Source organism: Paralichthys olivaceus, chromosome 1 (genome assembly GCF_024713975.1).
Source record: "Paralichthys olivaceus isolate ysfri-2021 chromosome 1, ASM2471397v2, whole genome shotgun sequence".
Lineage (NCBI taxonomy): Eukaryota > Metazoa > Chordata > Actinopteri > Pleuronectiformes > Paralichthyidae > Paralichthys > Paralichthys olivaceus.
Genome location: NC_091093.1, coordinates 5,013,963 through 5,036,437, shown reverse-complemented (window position 1 = coordinate 5,036,437; position 22,475 = coordinate 5,013,963). Strand labels below are relative to the sequence as shown.

At 39.7% G+C, this 22,475-nt stretch overlaps 1 protein-coding gene across 1 annotated transcript in view; it reads left to right on the top strand.

The window, feature by feature from the left end:
• The window catches only part of LOC109624855 (neural-cadherin), a 271,831-nt gene that overhangs the window by 157,454 nt on the left and 91,902 nt on the right, over positions 1 to 22,475 (top strand). Inside the window, exons 24-25 of the mRNA XM_069532203.1 lie at positions 2,453 to 2,637; positions 12,744 to 12,973. Of these exons, the coding sequence (XP_069388304.1) occupies positions 2,453 to 2,637; positions 12,744 to 12,973 (415 nt within the window). The remainder of the gene's footprint in view (positions 1 to 2,452; positions 2,638 to 12,743; positions 12,974 to 22,475) is intronic.

Here is a 22,475-nt window from a genome sequence, read left to right as displayed (position 1 = left end):
GGATGCTCCTGTATTCAGTTACGTCCTGCTCAAAGGCTGCATCACACAGAGGGGAACATCTAGGTTTAAGAGGGTTCTGATCTCCATGTTGTCCTTAACCATCTTCAGGTGATCAGTCTGAAAGAGGATGCACCCTCGGTAAAAGTCTCAGACACTTGAGAGAGCAACAAGATTTGAGCGTGAAATGAAGTATTCCCCTCAAAATTAAAGACCTTGGTCTTGAATCAGGACAGGAAAGAGATTTATTTTAAATCAGCCTGATAATCTGTATTGTGTTCTTTAATTATCTTACATCTGTTTACCATCTTCTTTTTCACCACTACCTCACCATTCTGTTATTTGTTTTGTATGTTGTTTGACCCCCTCCGGCTGATAATGAATTTCCTCATTCTTTCTCTTTCTGTCCTTATAGTCCCTTCTTTGTTATTTAACAGGCTGTCCTCTCTATGCTAAAAGTAATATTTTGGTTATCTATGTTTTCAGTTGCAAACACAAACACACACACACACACACACACACACACACACACACACACACACATTACAGTGACACTCCAGTATCACAAAACCTTGGCCTTCATCTTCCAAACCGAGCTTAACTTACAATGACACATTTTTGTTCTGTCTCTATCAAAGTTGAAGTTCAGCCCCGTGGAGGACTGGGTGTAATATACAACATCAACTTTTCATGACATCTCTCTCTCTCTCTTGGTCTCTCTTAGTCTCTGTATCTCTCTCCCTTCTCTCTCTCTCTGAGTTGAGCTCAGAGCACATTGCCTTATGCCTGCTGTCCTGGCTTCTCACAAAACAAATCCTGTCATAGTTTGTTCTGGTCTGCTTTATATATTTTCATTTCACCAAATCAAATCAAGCACAACAGCTTTTGTTCAGTGTAAGTGTGCACTTCAGCAGCTCAATTCTGGGAGTTTCGGATCAAGAGGTTGTATTGTAGTAGGTTGTAACTACCACATTGCACAGCACTGAGGATTTGTATTTTGACTGCGTACAACCGTGTAGCAAGAAGAATAGTTTTATGTGTCCTACTTTTACTGGAGTAGAAGTGGCCAGTAATTTAAGTAGTTGACATAAATGTCTATAAAACATGCTTCAGTAGATTGTGAAGTACTAAATGGAAAAGTATTGGTATTTTACTAGACATGTAAAATAGTCTTAAAAGGGGCTAGACCTATAAGGTATAATCTACACACCATAACATGTGCTATAAAATTAGTTAATGTGGCCCTTGTGTCTACAAGTGGTTTATTATTTGATTTGCCAAGGTTCTTGGATTTCCTCTCTAATTAAACTTGAATGAGCTCATTTAATGTACAAGGGGAGCATGTAGACAACAACCAAGTGAAATTGCTTCCTCACATGTCTTTGTGCCTATTAGTCAGTCTCATTTTCCCCCTTGCCTCGCTCAGCTTAATGTATCGTCTCTGATCACTTTCTGTTATTGTCCCAGAGGGGAATTGGTTAACAGCGTTAAACAGAGTAAACACTAAGACACAGAGTGAAATGCAGAGTCAAACACATGGGCGAGGGGGTTGGGAAAGTATTGCCCCTGTTCTATCTTAATCCGTCTGGCAATAGGACAGGAAAGGGTATGGAGCCTTTACATCACACAGCCCACATAGACATTATATTTGTTATACATATTTTGAACATTATGTTGTTTAGGACAATTGATAACTTTAATAACTCTATTTTTTATAAATGATACATGTTTATGTATAAAGGTAAGAGTATTTTACCTCATGTTCTTCAGAAATCCCAGTTCATATGTAACATATTGACTCCCCTATCAGAGCTATAAAACACAGTGTACACCATGGATTGGTAGGAAGGGAAGTGGTTGCTGTATATTATATATATATATATATATACACATTTGGAGCCTGCAAAGTAGTGATCATGGTTTGGAGTGCCACATGAGCGCTTAATCAATTATTAGTCAGTCTCAATATTGATAATTCACCCCATTTTTATAACATCAAATAACTATTCTAAAACAAAACCTACTGCATTAATTGAACGTGTACCCTAAACTTGACTTTACAGTTTTTGGACCATGCATTGATCCCTGATTATTAACCCTTTAGTATAGTAGCATGGTACTCACGGTGACACACTGATGATGGCCTAATGACATCACTACAATGCAATGGGTCAGCCCTGCAGATTCAGCAGCTTGTCCCTCTCAGGCTCCAAACCTTTTAATCTATGCTTATGAGGGGATGCAGCTGTGTTTTTGTGAGCTGATCTGGTTGATCTGAAAACATCCATTTATTGTGTTGGTTATGAGGGTGAGAGATTGCATCTACTTCTCCTGTAGAAAGCTCAGTTTATGTGAATTAGTAGAAAGGCATTAAACCTATTGTCATCTGAATATACTTCCTATTTTACTGATGTGGTTGTCTTTATGTATGTATTTTCCTTTTCCTTTTTTCCAGTTACTTTATCCTGAACAAGAGAACAGGTTTCTTGATCATCAAGGAGAATGCCCCACCTGGCACCTATCAGTTCCAGGTCCGCGTGTCCGATGGAATTTGGCCCGATGCTGTCTCCACTGTCACTGTGCATGTGAGGGAGCTGCGAGACGAGGCCATCTACAACTCGGGGTCCCTCCGACTGGCAGGTAAGACTGACCCACAAACCTACGGAGACGCACAAACACAAACACCTGTCTCTGTTGAAAAATGGTCCCTGATATCACACGTGAATGTCTTTCCTGATATCTCTGTGGGTGTCCACTGACTCCTGGTTGATGACCTTTCCCGAAACCAGTCAATGCTGTGTCTGGTTTTGGTCTTACTCTCACAACTGTTCCCAGTTTTCATGCCATCTCTCTGCAGTATCCTTGCTCTTTCAAAATTGTAAGGTCCCTCGCATCTGTGGATTGTGATGTCATACACCTCTCCAGTTTGATTTTTGCGTGTTATCATATGACTGATGTGTGTAGTTGACATAGTTGAACTGTTTGACATTAGAACCCCCACATTCACTGACAAACGACCTCAAGATGTTGAGATGGGAACAATTTTTACTGCCACAAATCCACTCTTCAATGGATCATGGAAGTGGAACATTAGGGCAGTGTCAGGAGTAAGCAGATGTGGTACTACACGGTCGTAGTGAAGCGTAAGCTCAATCTAAGGCCAACGCCCCCACATTACCGATCAATCTTTTTGTCAATACTTCTCTAAGGTTATGAGATTTGGGTAGTGACCAAAAAAACACGATCAAGTTTGAGACCCTGTAGAAGCTGGGCAAAGCCTTGAAAATAGGTTAACGATATATCAGGGAGGAGTTGGAAGTTGAGTAACAGCTTCTTTGCTTTGAAAGGAGTCAGTTGAGTTGGTTAGGCCATCTGATCAGGATGCCTCCTGGGTTCCTTCCATTACAGTTTTTCCACGTATGTCCAACTGGTAGGAGGCCATTTGGAAGAGTCATGCTTGAGACAGTATATATCTAATTTGGCCTGGTCACACCTTGTGATCCCAAAGAGGAGCTGAATAATGTTGGTGGCGACAACTGGACTACTTTGCCCCTGTGACCCGATCCTTGACAAGTAGCAGAAAATTGAAGTATTGATGGCTCACTGAACAAATCTGGTTTATTTATAATATTCTAACATTGACATGACTCCAATGTTGAATGAATGCAGTGAAATACATGTATTGTATCTTTGCAGAATGCTGCAAAGGACAATGAAGTCAGACTTCTGAACATTACACAGGGGTGAAATCTATTAATCGGACACTGAGCTTTCTTCTCATAAAGATTGACACTCTTAATCTTCCAGACTACTCCCACCTCTGCAAAGAAAAACAAATAAAAACAACACTGACCTTGACTTGTACTTTGCAGTTTAGCTTTGGCCAGTTATTTACCACTCCTTTGTATCAGCTTTGTTTTGACATTCATGCCAACATGCTTGACCCCCACTGTTTTTGGCCTTCAAAAGGCACTTTATCCAGTTTACAGCTGTGGCACAGCACAGCCTCTCTGTCGGCTGTCATTTTGATTAATGTCTAGTGACATTTACTATTGCAGGAACAGGTAGGGCCAATAACAATACGGGTTTGTGATTAGATGATAAAAATCAGCTTTGCTTAAAAATTAAAACTGCTCACTGCTCAGCCTAGTGCTGCTGATAAGGGAGCGTTGGAGAACATGGTCATTATTTGCAGACTTGTCTCCAGTCATAGAAAATTAATGAGCACTGATTAGTGTTTGCTCTAGTTGTTTGCAGTGCTTCAAACGACTGTCTCAGTTAAAGATGTTTCCTTTGCAAAAAAAATTAGACCCATTATTAATCCCTCTCCCTTGACTTATTGGCTCCCAGCTGTCGTTGGTGCACTCACAAAAAAGCCTGTTTCCATTAATGATGCTGGCAAAATAATTAGTCGAGAGGTTTTGCTCAACCAGCACATTCTCCGCACACGCTGAGCAGCATTCATCATTACCTGATGTACAGCACGTCGGCTGTCTCCTCAGAATTAAATTCACTTTAGAGAAATGGGACATGGCTGAAGGATTTTTATGATTTCAGAGATATTGAAATAGAAGCAGAGCTGGAGGCCAGAGGGTGCACTCCAAAGAAGGCTGGGGAATAGAGTGAGAGAAAGAAAGAGAGGGAAGAGTCAAGCCTCATATAGGCTAAGTATATACAAGATTTGCTTGTCATTCTGGAAACAGCGCTAATGTGAATGAATGTGCACCAAACCAAGGGATAGCACAGCGGAGAACAGCTGGTGCTCACATTCCAATATTTGCCTAATGACTCACTGCACCCAATGCAGAGAAGCAACTGTCACTTTAAATAAACAATGGAAATCAACATGAAAGAATTGCTCAGTTAAATAGGTCTCAGTTCAAACATGTATTTTCTGTCCATTTAAGTAAGAATGATACGTTTAAGTCTGTCAACAACCTATGCGTGCAGGGTGGTCACTTCACTGAGGATTTTTAAATGGCTCCTAGTCTTCAAAGGTCTGTTTGCTGCGGAGTGTATTGATTTGAAAGGCCCTGGTCGTAACAGAGGGACTTAAATTGAGAGCTGGAGAGCGCCGGTGTCAGCAATTGCTGTGAATACTGAGTCAAAATCACGCTTTTAACCCGCAGCTCTGCAATGAGCAAACTCCCAAAAAGTATACGTTTGAGGTTTCAAAATAAAATGTAATGTCAAGGATTAATGACTTTGAGATCATTCTGTGGTGTAGGCAAGCTACCAAAACATTAGTGTGTGTGTATGGAGGATATTTAACAGAAGCCATTTCCAGGATTTTATTTTACCATGTGGAGCTTTGGAGTTAACAGTCTCATTGATTCTCAGTCTCGGGGATTATGAAAATATTCTACTTATAGCATTACTTACACCCTCCTTGACATTCTAAATCCCATTTGAAGAACAAATGTGGAATGCATTAAGAATACACAAAGAAAACACTAGTTACATCTGCCTTCCTGAGATTAAGGCTCTCTCCCTCTCTCTCTCTCTCTCTTTCCCCATATGGATGGAAAGGTGAAAAAAAAATGTGACAAACAAAAAGTCCTTGAAAAGTGTTGAGTGAAATCGAAAGTGCTCAGAGGGAAGGTGCAAGCAGATGCACATGATGAGTACATACACTGTATACAGTAGGCGAATGCAGCTTGTTTTGTATGATTAAGGTAGAAGAACTTTATAAACTACACCTGCCAGAATGCCCTGTAGCAGAAAATACAAAGCTGAGACACTAACCAAATAATTCTGTCTCTCTTTTTACATTTGTCTGCGCTCTGAGAGATGTGTTATTACAGAATCAATACACAGAAATTGGAAAAAAAGTTTAATTTAGTTTTCTACTGCAGGGACTATACGTGAGCATCCTGGGACTTTAATGACAAATTGCCAGATTTCAAGCAAGTATGTCTTGGTGAAGAAAATGCTGTGGATGATAAAGATCCACAAGCTACGTTAAGTAGTAGAGGTTCTGGAGGTGGATTACCTGGGAAAAAAAGCCAGTCTATTCTGCTGATTTACACAAGCTGGAACAACAAAGTGGTATTTCCACTTCATTCCAGAGATCCTAGGCCAGGATATCCAGGAAGAAAAGTAAGGAGTGCCTGTATTCTACAAAAACGTGTCTAGAACCACATCTATAATCATGGACATCAGGAAATATTACCAGAAAACAAAAGCAATGAAATGTAGAGAAGGATCTTTATTTATCCTGATATCACGTCTGTCTGGAAGGAAGTGTAAACAGTTTGTTTTGGTGAAAAATAAACTACAGGTTGCTCGCATTAAATGTGCTATCCATTTTCCTGCTAGACTTTCAGTTGAGCACATGGGCTCTGGAATGTGATTCTCATCGTCTGTACCAGATTACAGTATTTTAATAATAGCGTGGAAGTAAATGGTAAAGAACTTTCCATGAAATAAACCATTTATTCTCAATCACTGGATAGACTGCTTCTGAGTGATTACAGAAACAAATTTAAGTAATGCTCCTCTGCAGTTTACTCTTTTGGTTTTTAATTGAAACATCTCATGTTGATAGGTTATTCGATTTATACATGTGAAATGTTTTTAGAGATGGTTATACATGAATCACGATGGTTATACATCAAGCACATATACACTTCCCCACTCTCTCTTGCTAATCAAAACAGTTTGAAACATTTGTATGGAAAATAGAAAGTACTCAAAATACAAATTACTATTATTTAATGCAGTTGTACTTTTCTATATGCCTTACATTTGAATGACACATTCTCAGTCTTGGATAGGGAGGGATGTGGCTAATAACAGCCTTAATCAGACTGGCATTTTCTCTTTGTTGTGTTTTCTTCTCTTTTTTGTGGAGTGACTTGCTGGTTTGCAAAGGACCCTTGATCTTGAAGGCTGTACAAATCCAGTAAAGTATAAAAAGGATGCTGTTCTTTCCGTAAAAATATTTCTGTTGAAATATTACAAGAGGCACATTTTACTGAAAAGGAACATAAAAAACTTAAAAACAGATTGGGTAGGACACGTGTATTTTTAATAGTAAAAGTGACAATGGCAGTACCAATAAATAAAATCAATGTCATTTCATGGATGTTTATATGGGGACACAATTATTTATAATGCACATGCTCCTCATGATATTGATACATCCATCCTTGTCCTTTAATGATGGTGGGTGCGGACTGAAACTGTGTAATGGAAAAAGCCCTGGTTTAATATCACTAAGAGGAATCTCAGACAATGAGACTTGAAGCGATGGAAGAGGTTGATCTTGAAGATGTATGGAGCTTAATGCATCCCTATAATAAATATTTTTATAATCCACACAACACATATTCTAGAATTGTATCAAAATCTAATGTATGAACAGACCTTGTGGAAAAAAGCAATAGTGCTAATATTTATATGCAACAATTATAATAGAGATCTCTATTATTAATACCAATAAAGATCTAGCTGTTTTGTTGTCTAGCAAAAACTGAACCTTTTTTCTGAAATAAATGAAATTGGGGAAACAGATCCATCAAACTTAATGGAAACGATGAAAGCCTATGCATGGTATGATGATATCCTACTGTGCTGCTGGACAAAAGAAAGTAATTTAAAGAACAGAAAGACCTGAAATAAAAGATAAAGCTGCTGTATCAGACCCTACATGCACTTGTTCTAAGACAATAGTATTTGATTGATCTGCATTCAACACATTGAAATACATGAAATACAGAAGCATTAGAGGTATAGAAATAAATCAGGTCACTACTCAACTAATTAATTAATTGCAATAAACCTAGCAATGCAATCTCTTAACTGAAACATAAAAAATGTACATTTGGATAAAGCCTATATGTCCTTTGATATCACAAATCATTGAACATCATAAACATTTGTTTATTATTTCATTCTTAAATTGAAAGCTGAAGTTATATGTTGTGAATTTGAAAGTAAACTATTACTTTCTTAATAAATGGAAAGCTTGCAGTATTTGAAGTATATAAGATATTTAAATCAGTCTTTGCATCTGTATTAACCAAAATGTTAGGGAAATAGGAAACTACCTACATCACTGCAGTTGGTCTCTGTCGAGGTAATATGTACATAACAGGAAATACAGCAAATTGTGGTGAACAAAAACTCCATGAAATGTCCACATAAAACTACCTTACAAGCATTTTTGTTACACAATGAAGCGAGCAGTTTTATAGACTGTGCCTGTCAATAGATTGGTCTTTAACAGAAGATGCGATGCTGGAAGCGTAACCCAAATGATTCCCTGTCTCTCTTGTTACTGCCTTTTCTGCCCTCTGAGGTATGTGCTTTTTGGAATCAATACACAGAAATAAAGGGGAAAAACATATTTTGGTTTTCTACTGTAGGGGTTATGTTTGAGAAACTTTTGACTTTGTTCTCCTTACTTACTGATCTGGGATATTCAACATTACTCCTATACCCAGAGGTAGTGCCACTGTAGATGCTCACTTATGTGGGACACATCCACTCTAAGCACTGGATTATATTCCTTAGGAATCAAAGGTATCACCCACTCATTGTACACATAAAGCCAGTTCATTGGTGTTGAGAAGTTCTACTCACCCCTGTGAAAACTAGGGAAGGAGCTGATAAAGTAGCCTGATGATGGCAGCAGGTTTTCTCTGTATGGGGTTTGAATAATTTGGGTGTTTGCAGGATAGAGAGGATACATCATGGGAAATGTGGGATGCTGTGATTTTGAAATTGAATCGGCACTAGCTGCCATAGTTAAATTGTAATTAGCCTGTATTTATAGACCACTCAAAGCGCTTTACAGTTAGTTCTGTGTTCAAGATCTCAAACTTCATGAAGGTGCACTATGAAGTTAGTGGCACACCCCTTTACTGATTAATCTTTTTTTTGTTTCTAGAAATGTAAAATACAAACGCCTGTTGCAATTTTCCATAACTCAATGTGACATCCTAAATTGTTCATTTTGTCTGACCAATTCCAAAGATTTTCTGTTTACAATGAACCTGAAAAAAGCATCACATCATCTGAGGACCTGAGAAGATCTGAAGTTTTGACTCGTGTTAAGGGTTGATAATAAAGAGCTTTAATTATGTTTCTTCTCACATGTTAATAGTTTATTTCACTTTTAGCAGCCAATTAAAATCAGTTGTTGTTTTGCTCAAAGGAGATTACACTGAACACTGCCGTCTCACCTGAGTCGGGGTCATGATGTAAGAAAGTCAGACTTAATTGTAACAAGTTTGTATAATTTAGTGCAAATAATGACCCTACTTCTTCCCCCTCCTTTTTCTAATGTAAGTCATTAAATAGTCATGTCTAGGCTTGTTTGGCCGTGGTGGACTAAGATATTTGAAATTGAATTTTCTTTTCTCTACCTAAAGAAGTAAAAGCAGAGTTGTTGTCCAAAATGCACCCACTGTGTTTCAGTCATGTTCAGGCAGAGGCACGATAAGTTACAAAAAGACCATGATTGTTGTGTCATGTGTCTCAATGGTTTCCGTCAGTCCTGTCATCACTACACGGGCAGGGTAAATAGCCCTTTTTTGTGCTATTTGTTTGAAATCACAAGCCTATAGGCAGGTGCTCGTCTGTGCCGTACCGTCTCGACTCCCGACTCTGATGAAGCCTCTGGGAAGGAGAAAGCAGTGGTGAAATGTGAGGTTGGATCAAAGCCAGGTGCAAAGGCTGCCACTATGTGTTAGGAGTTACTACCCTCTAACCCCAGCCCCCCATCCCTGCTGAAGGTCTCTCTGTCTGCCAGTGTCCTCGTTTTTCCCACTGGACTGACTGATGGGAGCTGACATTAGCCTCGATCCCTCACGCTGTATCCACAGAGCCTGTTCCCGAGCCCCCGTCTTGTCTCTTAATGCCAGGACTATCTCCCTGAACACACTCACAAACCTTTTCACCCTGGTGTCCCCTTTTCATATAGAAGTGTGTGTTTGTGTTCTCGTAGTTTGTTGAATTTGGGTCAAAGTGTAGTTTCTGGTAGTCCTCGGAATTGATTCTCATCTTAAAGGGTACACAAACATGCCCTCATTTCATTTCTATATTTGATTATGCAAATTACCCATTAAGGGCCTGATCTACTAAGATCCCAAATAAAGAGCGCTAAATTGCGTGTGCATTATAACAGATTGCACGTTTGGTTGGTGGGCGTTTTGTGGGTGATCTACTTAAACTAATTGCGTATATGATAACAGGTGCAAACATGGTAGAGGCAGCAGTATTTAAATGAGTGTTTTGCATGCGTTACTGGTTTCCGCCATAGAGCATTACTGAGAGCAGAGTGACCGCAAGGGCAAAGCAAAATTGAATGCCATGGAATTGGAGGTGTTAGTGGAAGAGGCAAACAAACATGCTGTTGAGCTACGGCAAGAAATATGAATATAGCTCAAAGATATTGTGCACGTTCACATTCACACATACATATACAGGTGGCATTCATCATATGTACTCAGGTCATTCAACCTGAGACATTTTGGGTAGATATAAGAACATGTTGTTGCATGAAGCCCAATGTACACAATGACAATGACATGTGCTGCAACATAAAGTGTTTTCACACTCATGGTTTGACACTTGCTCTGCCTCTCTGTCCTGGTGTCAGAAATATTTGACATTGGAACAAATTATTACTGGCTGTGGTTTAAAATCTGCAGGCAGGACTGTCAACAAACCAAAGTTAAGCACATTATTAAAAACAGCTGAATAAAGGATGAAAGGCTCCCTCCATCTCTCTTGTCTCCCATACACTTTCTTTTCTCTTGCCGTGTTGAAGAGTATTGGCTGCAACTTAGTGAGTGCTGTACAAATGTGACTGTGTAACTAAACCCCAGTGCAGCCTCTCCTTGTGAGGGAACCATGTTGTATTCACACTATGCATCACTCTGATGTTCCTGTGTGTCAGTAGTAAAAGCAATCTATAAGGGGAATCTGATCTGTCACTCTCTTTCATCATAAATTATATGGCCGTATTCCAAGTGAATAGTATTCATCACTTTCTCCTAGCAGAATGTAATGACTATGTATGTCCATCATTTTTACCTGGCATGGCTCCCTCTACTCAACATTTAAAAAAAATCCTCCTGTGAAATGAGTGTGGAATGGGGGGGGGGGCAATGTCGCCCGCTCAATGGGTCCACCATTTTGATTAAGACTGTAATATCTCAACTGCTATTGAACATCCATGCACAGAGGATGAATGTCTGGTTTTGGTGATGTCCTTGATTTTCCACAAGCCCATGAAGTGTTGAATCTTGCGATGCGTCCACGGTGCATGAAGAAAACAGAGTTTGCTGTTTCCCTGACAGTTCTGCTCTGCCTGGCACCATCAGTGTTCTATGCAATATCTCTACATCTACAAGGAGGATTGGCACAGGATTTTGTGAAGTTCTTTCTTTCCCGACCATGTATAATCAGGTTTGGAGTGAAATGGCTCAACAAAAATTCGATGAAAAACCATAAAACTTGGAATTTATTCATTAGCAATGACAAAATAATTGCTTCTGTATTAGTCATATGGTTTGTAAAAGTACACTGACAATTTTTGTCACTTCAGCTTTCTTTTAGTCTGTCTCATGTGTGGCTTTCATTTGAGATTAAAAACCTTGACACATTTTAAAATCAGGCTAAATCGAGTCAAATTGTGAAGCTGATTGAGAAGCTTTATGTTTTGTGTGTTTTGGTTGATAATGTTCTGAAATTATCAACACTGTGAAGCTAGTAGATTAGAAAATACCAATGCATCATGCCATTCACACTGTTATGTAGATTATTATTCCTGCAGAAGCTACGCATCACATCTTTCATTTAGACACACAGGCTCATCTCTCACTCGTCTTTCTTCTCGATAGCTGCGCAGACACACTTCAGCTCTCACTTTCCTGGGTTATTTCCCTTGGCTAAAATTAAACCAACCATTCCTCTGGAACATCCTTTAAACCTTTGGTTCCTTTATTCTGATCGTTTCAGAATTTCACTCGTAACGCTTTTTGTTGCTGTCTCAAGTAGACTCTTGTCTACCCAGGTCCAGACCTTAGTTCTATTAGCAAGTTTGTAATCATCATGGTTGTCCATATAATACTCATGTGTGAGTATGTGTGTAACAAAGAGCTCAACTTAGCATCTGACCAGGAGCCCATGTCTCTATGAGGGTAGAACTGAATCAGTCTTCTTACAATTCTCGTAATCTGAGCAAAGCTTTTAACTGATGTGTGTGGGCCTCATCTAAAGCCCTGACGACACATGAGACCTGTTTTGAAACTTGACCTGAAAGTTGATCTTAATGGTGACCTTGTTCATATGGATATAACCATCAAATGTGGCCCTAATATACATCTCAGACATGCTGGACTGCTGTAGGGGAAAAAAATATGAGCAATATGTCTTTCCATCTCTCTCTAGCGCCTGCCACAGAGCATGATTAGACACAGCACCTCAGATTGTCAGGAGTGTAATTACCTTTAACTGGCACAGTTAGGAATCGAAATCCAACTGCAAATCGCTGTGTTCACCTGCAAGGACACACACATGGACATGCACACACACTTACTCAGGAAGAACACAAAGTAATCTTTCAAACAAAAGACTTTATCAGATAAAGTGAGCCACATTCAATAATGTATCCTCTCCAGTTTATGTAGCATTTGGGCTAAATGGATGTATCCTTGATCAGATGTGGGAATAATGAGGCCGCTCCTGTACAGTCTACAGTTCCAATAGTGTGTGTATGTGTGTGTGTTTCTCAGACATCACAGCAAAGGAGTTCATTGAACTGAGAGGGAAGCAGCGGAGCCGCTACGAGCTGCTGGTGGACTTCCTGTCTGAGATGCTCTCTGTTCCACCTGATGATGTCAACATCTTTAGCCTAATAGATGTGAGGGAGCGAATGCTGGATGTTCGCTTTGCTGTGCACGGTGGCCCGTCCTTCCTCCAGCCTGAGAAAATGCACGGTTATCTGGCTGCCCACAAACAAAAGGTAGGTCGTGGTTTGTGTCCTTTATCGTTCTATCTATATCGACACGCAAGGTAGACACAGTGAATTGCTATAACTGTTCTGCCAATGGTGATGTTTGGATTACATACTAGTTAGCTGGCAGTTTTATCCAAATCTTCCAATGAATGCATTCAACATCTATGAGGGGCCATTTGGGTTTTAGCTTCTTGCACAAGGACTCTTCGGCATGCAGATGGGAAAGACTGGGATCGAACAGCCGAGATAAACGCTCAGCCCCCTCAGCCACAGCCGCCCATGGCAACAGATGTAGCCTTTGTTACATTCCAACAATCATCATCCAAAATTTGATGTCTCATTAAAATGCAAACAGTGACAGACAAATGAAAAACCATGATAAGCTCTCACATATTTATTAAATTATTTTGGCGACCTGCACCAGCATCATTTATGTTATTAATGTCTAAACACAAAATATCACATACCAACAGCACTGATTAAAATAAACCTAGGGCTGAATAGAAGCACATTTTCTCCAGTCCCAGTAGGGAAAGCATGTGTGAATAACAAAATGAATGTGCTAAACTCCATTGAGTTGCTTAAGTTTGCTGGTATTGTGCATGCTTGCTCACATTGTCACTGCCTAGTGGGAATAAAACAGAGCCACTGTTGAGGTTTTTAATAACACTTGTTACTTTTGTGTGCTGCAGGTCTGTTGTGATTGTATATTCCTGTATACCTGAAAAATTCGCCCAGGGTTCTACTTTATAACCAGTGTGTACACAAAACATGGGCTTGAAACATACATATGATGCTCTTTCAATACTTCCACAGTTTTTTATGTATTTTTGATGTGTTCAAAGGATACAAATATAGGAGTGTTTGTTCATGTGGAAGTATTTTGGAAGCAATGTCATTCAAAGTTATCAATTTCATTGAATTTGGGTGGAGCTTTCTGTGTGCACATTAACTTTTGCAAACGAGGCCACGTCCCTGTTTCAGTGTATTGTCAAACAAGTGCAATGTAATGTGTGTCTGCTTAGAAAAAAAGATCAAAATCGAATTAAAAGTAGGAGTTGTTGTTGCAAATTTACCACTGGCCATTTTGGGCTTATTTTCAAACCAGTCAGTCTTTAAAAGGTTAACTGAAAAAAGACAAATAGAGCCATTTTGCTCAGATTTCTTCGAATTACACTGAATGTTAAAAATAAGATCTCTTTCACAACTGTCTTTATGTTTACTGATGCTAAACTTACTCCCAATGACAAACTGACAAGGTAAAACTAGTATCTGATGGACACGTGTTACAATGACTATCTACAGCTCTACATCATAGCAGCTTGAGCAAACATGAGTCTTCACCTGACAGGAAGAGCAACTTCACAGCCATGAATCCAAGCAATATGAATTTTTAACTGGGAGGTTCTGACTACTATTGACCGCCTGGTGGTTATTAGTCATTTATATTTGTCAACTTAAAGCTACATAGCCGTACCTGCTAACTACCTGACTGAGCATGCCGTCAGCACCCTCGTAGTCATTTCTGAGCAGAAAATAAATCATGGAGTCTACACTGGCAGACTGGACGCTGGCAGAGGTACACAGGTAAAGAATAAGGAAAAAGAGGCAGTGGAGTGTCGATACCTGAAGCAGATCAAAAGCAGGTACAAAATGTCCACTATGCTGTTTTTAACAAGTGCCAGCACTGAGTCTGAGTGATTCCCCCTCTGGGTATGAAAGCATTCTGTGAACAAATCTCCTCGCCAGGAAGCAGCTGTTTATTCTCCAGCAGATTCTGGTGGGGCTTCTCTCACCTGTCTAAATGAACCACTCTACGCACAGCAGGTGTAAATCACCTCAGGGTGTAATCACACCTGTGGTGCAGTCAGTGTTAATACAGCTGCAAGTCTTTAATTGCTTTTGCTTTTCCCCTACCTATTGGAATGCAAAATGAAACAACGAATGATCACATCAATACTGAGTGTAGTGCAGAGCTCATAGATCTTTTTGGTATGAGCTTTTTTATGTGTAGTCCTCTGATTTTAAGACAGCATAGCAACATAGGCGCAGAAGATTCTTGACTCCTATGACCTCAGTACAAGCAACCGTGTCTTTCACTCTCCGAGGATCAAAAGTCCCTGAAAGAAGAAAGAAGCAAAATCTATGGCTGAGGTCTGTGGGACATAAACTTTGGATACTTAAAGGTCCAGCGTGTAAGATTTAGGTGAAAGGGATCTATTGGCAGAAATTTAATGTAGAATAACCATCATGATGTTTTCACTAGTTCGTTTCATCTAAATTGTTGTTTTCTTTCAGGAAAAGCCCTTTATATTTAAATACTTTATATTTATATATATGTTTTTTTACATTAGTCCAGACTGGACAAACTAAACACCATTTGAGTTTTTATTACAACTGAAGCTACCACAGGTTCTCTTTCATGTTTGGAAGGAGAGGGTGAGGTGAGGGGTGTTCAGCTGCAACATGTAATTTCATCACTAGATATCATAAAATTCTACACACTGTACCTTTAAGTAAACTTCAGTCAAACACTGCCAGTGATTTGAAACCTAAAAGTTTGGTGACTTCATGTGACCCTATGTCCACTTATTTTCTGATCTTTTGAAATTGTGGTCTCGTGTAAATACAGGGCTGTGGTTCCTACACAGTTGATCCGATGGAAATAAATCACTGTTGTATTTCTTTAATACACAGTAAAACAGCAGAACATGTCACTGTACTTCTGTCACTTCTGTACACTATCTTATATAAAGAAGCAATATTTCAGTCTGTTTCAACCTTATATTACAGGAGCAGCAGGCATATGTCACACACAGGTTAAATGAAACTGTCCAATCTTTGTTTTACCAACCAAGGGCCCGGGAGGAAGAAGCTGGAATTAAGCCAGCATCAGTTCAAATAGTCTCTTCATCCATCATACAGTTGATACCAATGTGTGCGTGTGTGTAATTTCGTGGAATCAGGGATAGTATCACTATAATGATCAGGCCCAGAGGACTGTCACTTCTTCTTCAAAAGATCAAGTTTGAAATGATGAGGACACACAAGTGGTTTGGAATGTGCTCGTGATTATTAGTGTAAAATAGTTTTTTTTCTTTATCTATTATCCAGACTTGTCCAATATAGAGCATGAAATTATAATTACTTCAACAAATAATCATCTTAGATGGTTTGGTGTCATGATATGTTCAGCATGGCTCGATATATATCCTTCTTTTCCCTACCCTCCACCTTGTGTTAAAGAAAAGACCAGTGATTGTGATACAGTGAGGATTATACAGAGGATAGATCAGACAGATCTTATGGACGCCCTCCGGATGAAGTCCAAAGTACGTGCTTTACACATTAAGTTCCCAATTTTAATTCCAAATTTAATTATTAAAAGTTTTTCCAATGATAATTTAGCATTATGTGACATGAAGTGACAGCATGCATGCACTCTAGATGCACAGAGTCAGTTTGTGTGAAATCTGGGTGTTTGGGTAGATGATGAAGATCTGTGTGGATCACTTGAATCAACAAAACAAGCATAAATCATGTATATAATCAATATAACATTTTCATCTGTCAAATTCTGGAAAGACGCTCTTTCTGTCTTCATCCCACACACTCTTATACAGAGAGGGAATCCACAGAATCCTTTACTGATTCATGTGCACCCGACCCCCATCCCTTTCTCCCAAAAGACCATCTCATACAGCTTGTAGGCCACCGGCGGTAAACATGTGTGACCACTTCTTGTTGTCAGTGATATATTACTCTCCATGTATCATCCTCCACCTAAAACCATTTCTGTTATTTAGGACACAGGGAATCTTGGCCTGATTCAGGCTATTGTCCAGGACAGTTATTTCTGGGTCAACCCAAGGAAAAAAATGAGTGTGGAACATCCTTTTAAATCCAACCCAATTTGACTCTTGCAGAAATGCACAGTGCGGATTATGGCTGTAACAGTGGCTGTTGCTGTCAAAAAATCCCTGCAGAACTGTGCTCTCTTAAATGAGAGGGGTTTGTAAAATTGCATAGCTCGTCCCATATTTAGTCGGAAATTGTTTCAGTAAATTAAATTCTACTCATTAGGGCAAGCTTAGCAAAATTTCAGAACATTAAAAAGCAAATAATCACCATATAGGAGAAAGTTGGTGAAACTCAAACATTACACTTCATCAAACTGAAGCACACTGGCCGCTGGCTTCAGTCAGACCTCATTTCACGTTTCAAAGGTCTCAATGGAAGTACGGAACCTGTGTGAGCGCGAATGTAGCTAGAGCGTGCGTGATTTCATGTGTGTGTGTGTGTGTGTGTGTGTGTGTGTGAGAGAGAGAGAGAAAGTCAAATTGTATGCATTTTACCAGCAGTGACAAAAAGAGAGAGAGAGCTGGCCCTCTGTCCTCAAAGGGAATGATGAGCTGATCTGTATGTGCATGTGTCTGTTAGGGGAGAAACAACAGTCATGTTCAGGATGCTCAGTCCAGGTCACTGTGATCATCACTCTGTCTCTCTCTCACTCTGTCTCTCTTCCCTTCCTGGTGTCCTGTCTTTCCTTTGTTTCATTTGACTATCGTCAAGGAGAGAAAGTTGAGATGAGGAGAAAAGCAGGCAAGCGTAGATGAGCTCTTTTATTCCAAAATGAGCAAAGTGTGGCCACAGAGAGAAGCAGAGAGGAAAGATGTGTAAGCGGAAAGGTAGCCGAGGGTTTCAGGTGTGATTTGTGAGGAGAGTGCCGAGCGTTTCATCTGAATTCAGCCAGGTTCTCCGGAGAAGACATTGATCAGAATGAGATGTGAAGCGTGGCGAGGGAAAGGATGAGCGAGCGCTGGAGAAATAGAGCGGGGGGTAGCTGGTGGACGGGGAAGGAAAGGGGCGGAGGCGGTGGATGGGTAGGGGGTGCAGAAGATGGAGCAGCGCTTATTATTAATGTTCTCAATTCTCCAGTAATACTTTAGAAGTAGGAGATTTAAAACAAATCTTTATTCCCTATGTCTCTCTATTACTCACAGCTTTACCTCTATAATAGAACTTATCCCTCTGTGTTTTCAATCCAGCACGCTCCACTTGACTTTTAATGATACCACATTGGATTTCAACTTTAAAAAATCATTGGTATGGCGCTCAGATACCAAGGTTCATCTTGTCATTATATTAATGTGGCCCTGAGGGCAGTGCAGAGGACTGTGGAATCTGTTCAGTATACTGAAACAAAAGTCCAAGGAACAATACGTCCCTCTGGTCCTGCTTTCTATACACACTGTTCTGCCTCAGTGTATGCCTTGCCTTACGTTTCCCCAGCACTACATTTGAAAGATATGTGCCATGCTGATTTCCTTTGAGCCATTCCAGGGTTAAGAGACTCCATGTGGAATTAAGTGTTTTCTTGGATATAAAGCAATTTAAAAATAATATTTTAAAAAGAAAATGAAATATAATGTGTTCTTGGTGTCCTGGTCTTTCTGAATGCTTTGCTGGCTTTCAAAGCTAACAAGGAATGATCACTGGCCTGAAAAAAGTCTTCATATAGGAGTCTTCCAACATGGGGACCAATGGAGTAATTTACCTGCACACTGAATATGGTTATTTCAGATAAATATCTCTGTTGGCCACTAAATGGTTTATAACCGTGTGACAGCCAGCATGATGCCGACTTCACATATCTCCATACTGACCGTGCTCCCTGCGGCATCATGCCCACCCCCCAACATGGTCGCCCTTTTTCCTCATCTTCGTCCTTCCTTCTCCCCCCCACCTGTTTTGCTCTTCACTGCCTGACTGTGTCTTGCTGGTTTTTAATGTCAAAGATTCAAAGGATGCATTATCCCTTGCTGAGAAGATGACAGCAAAATACTGAAGGAGAGACCCTGTTGATGCAAACACACAGGTTTAATTTACACACATGAGTTTGATAATGTTCTTCATATTGCAGAGCCACACTCCACCACAGTGTTTAGAGGATTAAATTAAGGTGATTGTCAGAATCTAAACATTGTTCTCAAGTTCGTCATATTCTCTTTGAATTGACTAGTTACTATTGATTCCAATGCTTTTCATCAGCTATTCATGAATCAACTTTTCATGGTTAAATAAAGTAGAAAAACATCCAAAGAAACTTCTACATCGTGTCAATGTGAGTTCAGCATGTTCCATAACCAAGGTGTGTTAAATGCACTGCCTCTGTATTTCCCCTTGAAGTTCTTTTAATGTTACAGTGACTCAAACTCAATGTGTATAAAACATTAAGGTTGTACTTGTGAAGAGTATTGGTGTCACTGTTGATTTTTAAACCTGTGTTTCATGGAAATGAAACAGTTCTATTTTCACACCTTACTTTAAAACTTAATGATACTCAGTGCTATGGACACATGATGGAGAGGTTCCTTTGCCAGCCCAACTGAATGTACAGGTCTAGCCAGGTGTTGGGTCACTGCAAGCTGTCAGAAAAGCTCTTTCTCTGAGCTTCACTGGATGGATGAAGCACCAAATACTGTATATCCCCTAATCTGTTATTGAATAGTGTAGTGGAGTATATTTTGAGTAGTGGAGGGCTCTATTGACTGTGAAGGCCATAGCTTATTATTCTCTCCGTTTCATCAAATCATTCAGTGAGCCCTCGTTACTTGTGGATGGAGGCATTGTCATCCTGTTTCTCCACTTGTTTTTCAAGGTTTTCCTGTCACAAGCCTGTTTAACATGGTTATACCTTCTATTATCTGCTACATTGAATCTGTAAACAGCCATGCCATCTCGGCTGGTTTTCACATTAGCAGTGTTCCTCCTGACTTTACAACGGCTGAATAATACACAGCACGCACCAGGGGGTCGTATTCATACAGCCTGAATAACATTTTCTAAGTATTCCCCCTCACAGTTAGATCTAGATCCTGAGAAAGATAAAGGTTATCCACACAGCATCTCAGCCCTTAAGAAAGCTCCTAAGGTGAACAACTGTTGGGAGAAGTAAGAAGGATTTTGAAGAGGCTTAAGAGATTCTGAAGCAGAGGAGATAATGTTTTTTTAAGTTATTGTCATAACTTGTGCTGCCATTTGCAAGTGATATGGCACTCACCTGTGCCTGAGGAATCCTGTTTGTGTTCCTCTTCACTCGCAGTAACACATAGCTCCCAGTGTTTCCCACTTCTCAGTGGTGTAGCACAACCAGAGGAAATTAGGCCTAATCAGTTCTTCCTCTTGGCCTGTGCGGTAAACACCAAGAGGCAAATTCTCCTTTCAGAATAGTTTAACACTCGTCAACTAATTGAGCTAATGATAAACTTTGCTCCTCTTACCAGTTGGGTTTTCTGGTTCTTTTTCTCACTTCCATTGATGTTTGCTTGCTTGCCGGTTTTATGTAATCAGCACGGCAACCAACACCGCAACTTTCTGTCAGGCATTCAGAGAGAAACTGATGCAAGCTGTTTTTCCTTTAATATTAAACTGTTGATCAAAAAATAGAATAGCATCAGCATGTGAACTGGCTACTTATTGTTCATGTTGGCCTTTGCTTTTGTAGGCTTACAGTTGATTTGAAAAGGGATTATTGTATATTATATAATAATAATAAAAAGCTATTGACTCCAGCTCTTAATAGAGACTAAATTCTATGATTAGACCCGGCAACTTCACTGCCCATTCTATCATTCTATTCTCATTATCACCAGATATTTATGTACTTTAGTCTCTGTTCCTTCCTCATTTTGTGGACACAGCCCCAGATGTGCAGGTTAAAACACACATCCTCACATACAAAATGAAAATGTGAAATATCAGCATGATTTTCTTTTTAATAATTTAACAGATTTCCTGAAGAGGATGAAAAAAGTGACTTTATCCTGCTTACTACACCTCCCATATTGGTTTAATTAAGGAGATATCAGCAAATGGTGATGCATATCTGATACACATGCGCCACAATAGACTAAAAAAAAATTTCCTGGCATGTATTTGGCATAACAAAATACAGTATATAAAATATTGGCATATAAAAGGCCACAATTCATTGTTGCATAAATACAGAAACCACACTTTTGTTTTCCTTGCCTAAATGAAATAGCCTGTAGCAGCACATTCTCCTTATAACATACTTTGATTAGACATCTTTGTGGAGTATGTTAGTTTCCGAGCTTTCTAAAGGCTGACTGATTTGTTGTACTGTGAGTAGACTTGAGACACAATACATTAACACCGTTCTAGAGTGGACCGATAGCTAGCAGCCAATCTAATAAAAGGACACTTAATGGGCATTCCTGTAACAACAACCTTGACTGTAATCACATTTTCCACTCACTCCACTGTCCCACAACCCAGCACACTGGGTTGTGGGACAATGGAGTCTTGTAGCATTTAATGGCACAGCAAGCACAGGGAGGAGGGTGTATAGATATATACATATATGATGAGTAACAGGCCCTCTTCATCATTAACCATTCAACCTCCCCCCTTGTTTCAATTCATTTACAAAAGGCTGCATATATACTCACAAACAAATGAGTAGGAGCATTTGTGACTATCAAAGGATGCATTAATGTCACATGTGGGTAAAATGAAAGCCAGTGATTCTCAATGGGAAAACGACCACTGCTCATTGTGGCAAGTGTACGGCTCAAACGATGCGAGACATCAGTCAGCCACACTGATAAAACATAACCTGTATTAATGTTACAGCCTCTTCAGCACAGGCCATTTCAGGGGGAAACAAGTGGAGTAGATGTGAAGTGCACGGTTAGTGAACACAATCCAGTCACACTGAATGAGGTCCAATCAGTCCAGAACATTGAGCATCAAGTGACCTCTGTTTCGGTTCAACACTTACACATTGTGTGTGTGTGTTTGTGTGCGTGCGTGCCTGTGGATGCATTCATGCAATCTCCTGGGTATGCCTCCTCAGCTTGAGTACATAAATATGTATTTAAAGTCAGTGGAAAGCTACCTGACCAGTGTCACTCTTACCAGCACATTCAGATGCAAGCACGCCAACACACACACACACACACACACACACACACACACACACACATCACATTCGGCACATATCCAATTTCCATTTCATTTTCCCTTCCATTGCTTTATCAAACAGCTCAACCTAGATTTAGGCATAGTTTCCGTTTAGCTCATCACCCTTTAGCCCACTTTTTCAGGAACTGGTGCAGAAAAAAACAGCTTGATTTCTACTTAACCTGCCTACTGTAGTGTGATGCGTTCCTTAACTGAACCTGCACTTTCCACATCATCGTTGTTTGTCAGTGTGTGTGCATGCACATGTTTTTATTGGTCTGTGTAAACTAGATTAGCTAGACATTATGGAGCAATGAGGGTAATTTGTTAAAAGAGTCACATGTTGGATTGCATGTCAGTACCTGGATTTTCATTCATCCCTTTTGCAAATGCACTCATACAGACAAGGTAGTATTGCTGGGTAAACTATTACTTTTAGTTCACTAATATCACAAAACCCCATTCAGTTTTGATCAAGGATAGGATTAACCACCCATTATGTGTATATGTTGGTTTCAGA